Raw genomic sequence first — 8,136 nt, forward strand, 5'->3', positions numbered from 1 at the left:
AGGACTAGAGGGTCCATTTCCAAAGCCGTCCACTCAAAGGACTGCTGGCTGCCAGGGTTGCCCTCCATACAGGCCTGTCCATGTGGCCTGGGCTACTCACAGCACAGGAGTACCAAGAAAGCCTAGCAGAGGCTGTATCTCAGAAGTTACACACTCACATAGGCCTGCCTGAGTCGAGGGGAGTGTGGCAAGGCAAGGTTCCAGACAAGCATGTGGGACTGAAATATTTTTGTGGTCATTTTTGGAAAATATAATCTGTCACAATAAGGATGAGAAACTACCCAGAATCAAGGGAGCCAGCTCATGAGTGTGTATGTGTAAGTATGAGAGGTGTGTGTGTATGCGTGTGTAATCTAGCTCACCCTCTTTCCCTCTCTTTCTCTGGTGCCATAGTTCTCCGCATCTCCTTCATTTACTCTCTGCTCAAGGCCATACCTCAGCTCCTAAGCTTATGGGCAGTTATTCCTGCCTTCCCAGAATCTCCCCAAAACTCAGGGCCTCAAGTGACACAGAAATGTAGCCCCAGCTCGCTCTGGTCCAGCAGCAGCTCATTTGATTCTGCTAAGACGGTGGGGGGAAAAGCCACACACATTTGTTTTTGGTGACAATGCACTGGGGGCACAACTGGCCAGCCACTGCTGTAGATTGCCTGGCGCCAAGTGATGCAGCCTCTCATGGTAAACAAACGCTGTTAGATCCTGCACCAGAGAGCTACGCTGATAATGGGGAAAAGCTCACTCCTGTGTAAACATCCATAAGTCAGGCCTGTCTTCAGAGCTGCCAGAGGGTCAGCGTGTATGACCAGATGCGCCCTTCCTCCCTGAACAGACTCCACGTAGCAAATGGGGCTGCTGGCTCCAACGCTGCTTAAGCCAGGGTCATCTTCCAGAGGATGTGCTTTTAATTTGATGATAAATCCTACCAATTTGTCACTACACTTGTCCCAACTTTAAAAGCCAGTTGTTGGAGGAATTGTTGGCAAATAAGGAAGTTGCTGCCAATGCAAAACATCAAGTGTACTAACGTTTTCTGGATGCTTCCTTTGTGCTTAGCCTGTGCTAAGTACTTACCATGCATTGTTTCATTTGTTCCTCACATCAGCCTAAGGAAATGAATATTTTTACTGTTCCCCTTCTACTGATGAGGCAGCTGAGCCTCTGGGAGGTTAACTTGCTTGCCACCATCACTCTGCTAGTGCATCAAGTCACACTAGTTAAGTTATAAATACCTTTATGTTTATGCCCAACTTTAAATAATATTTTAAAAAAATAAAGCAAATTCACTGGCTCTTGAAACTGGAATGTCCAAATTTCAGGTCTGATTTGGTTCCCAACACAGCCACCAAAGCCTGAGTTCTCTCCCATCTTCTGTCTGCCTCTCTGTCCAGGGGCTCCCCCTCACGGTGGCAAGATGGCTGCAGCTGCACCATCTATATTCCACATGTTTGGAAGGAGAGAGAAAAAGCATTTTTCCCCAAATCCCCTAGCAAACACTTTCTCCAGGCTCAGGGGCCTAAATTGGGTCTCCTACCACCCCAGTAGTGTGCTCAGGGCATACAGTGCCACTGGTGTCCCTTAGAGTCAGGGGTGTCTCTAACCTCCCAAATTCAAGGACTGTAGGGGAAGTAAAAAGCAGGCTTGCTTCCAAGCCTAGGAGAGTGGCTGTTAGAGAGGACCCATCGCAACTAGAATGCTGTGGAGCAATGACTTGAACCCCAGCCTGCCTGTTCATTCAAACAGTACTGACTGAGCCCTTGCTGTGGGTCAGGCACAATTCTAGATGCTGGAGACATAAACCTGAAAGGTTCCTGCCCTCCTCCCCTCCTGTTGCTGTTGCTGGCTCTGCTGCCTCCCAGGGCTAAAGCCCTGTGCTTTTACAAGGCCTCAGAGCTGGACTTATGTTCTCCTAACCAGCTTTTCTAGTTTTGAAGCAGCTTTGTGGCACTTAATTTCTGTCATTCAGCCTCATCATCTATAAATCAGGAATAATGATACCTCCCCCAAGAATGAAATAAAAAAGGCTTACATGGGAAACGTGATAAAACCTAAAGTATCACAGCCTCCAACCTACCACACAGTCAACCTTCATTCCATTGATGCTGTGATTTGGATTTTTGTACATTAATTCCTAATTTCACTGTCTCAGGCTTTATAAAGACATGTCTGTGTGAATACTGCTCCAAAGATGCTATTTAACACTCTCTACTCAGCCCCAACTTATTTTTTTATAATCCAAATTCTTCACCTACTTGATTTAAGTGGAGGAGGTGGTTTGCCTGCATTAAATAGCCCATCCAGTTTCTAAATTTGTCGTGAAATCTGAGAGCAAGGGTTCTCTCAGGAATGCAAGCAAAGGTACACCAAAGGGTAGCCAAGAGGGTATGAGTTAAATGCACCACACTCCAAAGATACGGCAACATCAGTAAACTTCACCATGCCCAGAGGGCTCCCAGTTTTGAAGGAATTATTCAGTCTCTCAGACCAGTGGATTGAGTTGAGGCTCTTGTATCTAAAGAAACCTTTCTTTTTCTTTTCTTCTTCTTCTTTTTTTTTTTTTTGCTGTAAACTCTGTTTCCCAAGTCCCACACTGTTTCCATCCTGTTGAGCCTGTTGTTTTAAAGAAAAGTTCGGGTTGCAGATTGGCTGAAATGTAGCTAGTTTCAGAGCTGGAGAATAGAAGCACAATACCAACCAGGCCATGGGCCATCGCTGGAACCAGGCGGTTTTCCTCGGAGCTCCTCAATTCCCAGGACAAGAGAGGAAATTGCCTTTGTTTCCCTTTTTGGCACATTTTTGTTACTTCCCAAACTTAAGACTCTTCCCACCCTCGACTCCTCTCGCTTTTAGCTGAGTTTCTCACTTAACTAAAATGGGTTTTCTTCTATGTGTCCTTAGGGACTTAAACTATCAAGAAGAGTAATCAGCTGCTATACTTTATCAGGCAGAGTTCAACAAGGGCAGTGCCGGCTTCACCAGCTCGGCCACCGCGGGGCATTCTGGCGCCCCACTTACTATGTCTGTGTGAAAGCCTTAGTTGGGTCACTGCTGCTGGTGGTGGTTTCCCGAGGTTGGATCAAGTCGTCTTTTATTTAACTAGAATTACCCCAACTGCAGGTGAATGGAGGTCGTAGGCCAAGTATCTGAGTCCGCCTCACACACTCTCCCCCACGCTCTCCTGTCAAGCGGGCCTCCACTCAGCTGGGAGAGACCTCACGCACCTCTAGCTCCGGGGGCGGGACCTAGGAGATTTCATCCAATCAAGAATCCCACCTAACCAGTTGGACCGCTGCTATGACTGGTTGAGCCAATGAAAACTCGACCGCTGATTTTCTATGGTCTTCTGGGAAGGCGCCTCTCCCGGAAACCACCTCCTCCTTTGAGCCACACCTGGGCGGAGCTAGCCTCCCGGTCTTCTGTCCCGCTGGCTGACACAGCTGCCGGTCACGGGGAGGCGGGAGTGGGCGGAGCCGTGGGCGCTGGCGTCTGCGCGGCGCACAGCGGGCCGCGCGCGGGAAGCCGCGGACGGCCCCGACGAGTTCCCGGGCTCCGGGGTCTCGGAGACTCGGCCGGATCCGGGAGGAAGGGTGGGAGAAGGGCAGCTCTTCCGGTTCCTGCTGAGGCGAGCGGCGGAGGAACGCGGAGCCTCGGCAGGCCCGCCCCGCCACCTTCGGGGGCCGGCCCTCTGTGGAGCTGGGGGTCGTGCAGGGGGCGCCCGAGAGGGGCGCCGCCGCCCACGCTGACCGGGAGACGCCCGCGCTGGCCGAGGTCCCCTCCTCGCTAACCAGGGTCGCCCGCGCTGACTCGAGCCGCCCACGTTGACCGAGGTCGCCGACCCCCGCCGACCGGGGATACCGCCCCCCGCTGACCGAGGACGCCACCTCCGCCCGCGCTGAGCCCGGACGTCACCAGCCGCGAAGGTAAGTGTCCCCCACCGTCCCCCGCGGCCGGCAGTCGGCCCAGGGACTCACGAGACATCTGCCACGTGCACCCCACGCTCTCCCCCCATTGTCAGGAATCAGCCGGGTTTTGTCCTTTCCCTCGTGGTGTCGTTGCAGCGCTGCTTCAGGTTTTTGCCCTTGCGAAGTGCTTGGCAGTAAATCCGCTTGGCGATGAGGAGCACTGGAGCAGGTCTCGGGCCAGAGATGGCCAGGGCGGGTTGGCTTTATGTGTTTGATGAAAAGCGACTCTCCGCCAGAAATGAGGCCTGTTGGATCTTCTCTGGTCCAGCTCCAAAGAACTTGACGGTGTGGGCTTCCGAGAGAAGGCGGCATCTTCACAGCCTCATACTTATCTCACTTTTCATGATTCTTTTCTCTGATTTGATAGAGAAGGGCAAGCTGTCAGCTTTGTAGGTAGCAGAACCACAAGACAAGGAGGTGGTTATCTTACTGGTATGGGGCCAGGACAGGTTGCTAAGCTGTGTTTGGAAAGTCGCTTTGGCAGAACTGAGCAGGGTTGGAGGAAGGGGCGTTTCTGAGAATGACTTGAGATGGTGGAGGGACTGGGGCACGTCAGGGTGAGGAGTAATGTGGATGTCAGGAATTCCAGCAAGAGAGGATTTGAGGCCCATGAAAGGACAGCTTCAAACTAGCAGTCCTGTAATGGTGCCCTTAGAGACTTAATTTCCTAAGTGCAGGTAAAGGACAAGTAAAAAAGGGTAAGCTGTTAAAGGATAAGCAAGTAAGAGGACAACATAGTCTTGACATTTTCAAAGGCCACATGCCTTCTTATAAAGATACATCAGGAGTGTGCTTGCTGTCAGGACCCTAAGTTTCTCCCTTCTTCTTTGTAAAATTCTTTCATCCTTTTGTGGTGACCATTAAATGAGATGATGTATGTAAAGTAAGCAGCAGATACCCAGCTCAGAATCCGTGTCTGCTGAGGCTTGATTTTGAGTCCAGGAAGGAGGTGCAAAGACCTCTGTCTGTGCCTTGTTCTGTCACAGCTTACTTCTATGACCAAGCTCCTTGCCTGCTCTTTACAGTTCTTTACTTTACAGAGGCCTCCACCTTGCTCAGCCCTTAAGAGTACTTGACTCTTTTCCAACTCTATGTGAAATCTTTTATCTGTTTCATGAGCTGATATTAAAAAAAAAAAAAAAAAAAAGTTAAAGTCTTTGAAACAAGAAATTTAAGTTTGTATATCTAAACATATCCATTATTTTAGTAATGTTCTTTCATGAATTTTTTCTTTTAGTGAAATATTTTATTTTTTAAATTTTTTTTAAAGATTTTTTTATTTATTAGAGAGAGGGCACAAGCAGGGGGAGGTGCAGAGGGACAGCAGACTCCCTGCTGATCAGGGAGCCCATCGAAGGTCTGGACCGGAGCGACCCGAGCTGAAGGCAGATGCTTAACCAAGTGAGCCACCCAGGTGCTCCACTTTTAGTGAAATATTTTAATGATGCAAAAAAGAGCAGAGAACTGTAACAGTTGTACCATACTCTGAGACAAGCAAATAATATTTCTTTATGCTTTTAGACTTCCTTTTTTTTTTTTTAAGGAAATGTGACATATCAGCTATAGTTGAGATTCTTTTTTTGATGCCACCACCCCCCACCTTCTATCCCATAGAACTTGCTCAATTCTTTTTTTTTTTTTTTTTAAGATTTTCATTTATTTATTTGAGGCAGGGTGAGAAGCAGAGAGAGAGGGAAAAGCCAACTCTGCACTGAGCTCAGAGCCAGATTCGAGGCTGGATCCCACGACCCTGAGATCATGACCTGAGCTGAAATCAAGAGTTGGACACTTAACAGACTGAGCCACCCAGGCGCCCCAGAACTTGCCTTTCCATTTTTAACTTGTTTTTCCATTTTGGCTCACAGGACTTACCTGGTAGGTATTTGTACTCATGGAAGCTAGGTGCCCTCCCTTCTCATTCTCAGTCAGCTGCTAGGTTTACTTGTCATGAGGATCGTGACCACTGTTTTGGTACTGTCCTAGTGACATTGGCTCTCTCATCCTCTTAAGAAACCTGCCTTCTCTTTGCTCTCCCAGTATCTGTTGGATGAGCTCATGATAGTTTTCTCAGACTCACCACCAGCCGAGGATCATATGCCATCTGATTGGTCTTTATTGGGCCACTGCTCCCTTCGTTGTGGTCTACAGTCTTTATCCAGGATCTGCTGTTTCTCCACTTCTCTAGGGGCAGTCACACCTGGTCCACGCTTCCAGGAAAAAGTGACCTTCCCTAGTCAAATGTACTATCTTTTACAAAATGAGATTTTTGGAATTCATAGTAATAGCTACCATTTTTTAAACATGTAGGTATCAGGCTTTTTAACTAAGCACTTGGTGTACACTGTCTTGTTTAATTCTCACATTACAACTGTGTCATGAATGGTGATATTTCCATTTTAAAATGATCAAACTGAGGCTTAGTAAGATTAGGCATCAGCAAAATTTGAGCCTAGAGTCATCTCCCTACAGTATGTAATTGTTTTGCCACCAGTAGAAAAGGAGAATTACTCCATTGTCGGGGCAGAACAAACTTGGGCATTCACATGGGTTCTCTTCAACCTTCCTGCTCCACAGCCCCCGCTCCCTCAGGCGCAGGAGCACCTGGGCCTCCTTCGGCAGGGCCGGAGATGGCATCAGTGGACTTCAAGACCTACGTGGATCAGGCCTGCAGAGCTGCTGAGGAGTTTGTGAACGTGTACTACACCACCATGGATAAGCGGCGGCGCCTGCTGTCCCGCCTGTACATGGGCACGGCCACCCTGGTGTGGAATGGAAACGCTGTTTCGGGACAAGAGTCCTTGAGTGAGTTTTTTGAAATGTTGCCTTCCAGTGAGTTCCAAATCAATGTGGTAGACTGCCAGCCTGTCCATGATGAAGCCACCCCAAGCCAGACCACAGTCCTTGTTGTGATCTGTGGAACAGTGAAGTTTGAAGGCAACAAACAACGGGACTTTAACCAAAACTTCATCCTGACGGCCCAGGCCTCACCCAGCAACACGGTGTGGAAAATAGCAAGTGACTGCTTCCGGTTCCAGGACTGGGCCAGCTAGTGGGGCCAGGAAAGGCCTCTGTTGTAGCCCAGCTCTGTAGGGAAACGCAGATCTCAAAATGTGGGGACACAAGTTCCTTTCTGTTCCAGGCCACACTGCCCTGGCTTAACTGCATTTGCTGGAGTCCTTTGAGCCCCTTTCTGAGTGTATTCTTGTTTGTCATAGATGCCTTTTCAAAGTAGTCAACTTTTCTATTTTTCTATTTGTCCAGTAGAGACCCTGGTTCTGGAAATTCTGACAAATAAAACAATACAAATGTTGCTTCTTTTCCCTTGCTTGATGTGTCTGTCCAAGTTTTGAGGAAGGAGGAGGCAAAGGAGGGTTAAAGGCAGAAGCTTAGTAGAAAGCACCTGAGATGAAATTCTTTAGTGAAATACTAAAGAATTAGTTAAAAACTGCTTATAAATGAAGCAGCTGTATTAACTACTCTTGTAAAGAGGAAGTGAGGAACTGCTCTTAAGAGGAAGCTAGTTTTATTGACCCTGAAGATGGACTCTAATTGCATTTTCCCAATGTAAAAAAAGAGTAGAACTGGAAGGTTCCATCATCCTTTGACCAATAAATGAGATCTCATGGCCACGTGGCTTCCCCAATTACATTTTCTTTGACAAGAGTGTGCTAGGTTTGAGATAGGTTTGTGGGCTGGGATATTGGAATGGGAACTTTGGAGAAGGAGAATACTGATGTGTATGGTGGCACAGATGGCAGTTTCCTCCTCATACCCCTCCCCTTACCTAGTTTCTGAAGCCCAACAGTGAGCAGGACAAAGTACCCACCAAAAAGAAGGTTTGACATAATGACTTAAGTTCTGACCAGTGATGGAGAAGCACAAGGGTGGGACTTGTGGGAATTTGCTTGTTGGTAGGCCCTTCCTCCCTCTGTCCTGCTTCCTAGAGAGCAGTTACGATGGCCTGACCACTGGCTCTGGCTCATTCTGGGCCATGGAGGCAGCTGGACCGTGGAGGTAGGATTGTGTTAAATTGGAAGGAGCCTGGATCCTTGATGACTATGTGGAACCATCCAAATGGACCTAGTTCACCTACCCTTAGATTTCTTTTTAAATGAAAGAAATTTTATTTGTAAGACATTAATTGGTTTGGGGCAGGTCTCACCTGCGATAGCAAAACC

The 8,136-nt window shown here is 48.2% G+C and overlaps 1 protein-coding gene across 1 annotated transcript; it reads left to right on the forward strand.

Annotated features, from left to right (window-relative positions):
• Window positions 1-3,411: 3,411 nt before the first annotated feature.
• On the forward strand, window positions 3,412-7,268 carry NXT1 (nuclear transport factor 2 like export factor 1). The gene is made up of 2 exons (XM_032419647.1): window positions 3,412-3,916; window positions 6,533-7,268. Exon 2 carries the CDS (start codon window positions 6,586-6,588, stop codon window positions 7,006-7,008), a length of 423 nt encoding a protein of 140 aa, XP_032275538.1. The 5' UTR covers window positions 3,412-3,916; window positions 6,533-6,585; the 3' UTR covers window positions 7,009-7,268.
• The last annotated feature ends 868 nt before the right edge of the window (window positions 7,269-8,136 follow it).

Source organism: Phoca vitulina, unplaced genomic scaffold, assembly GCF_004348235.1.
Source record: "Phoca vitulina isolate PV1807 unplaced genomic scaffold, GSC_HSeal_1.0 scaffold22, whole genome shotgun sequence".
In the NCBI taxonomy this organism is placed as follows: domain Eukaryota; kingdom Metazoa; phylum Chordata; class Mammalia; order Carnivora; family Phocidae; genus Phoca; species Phoca vitulina.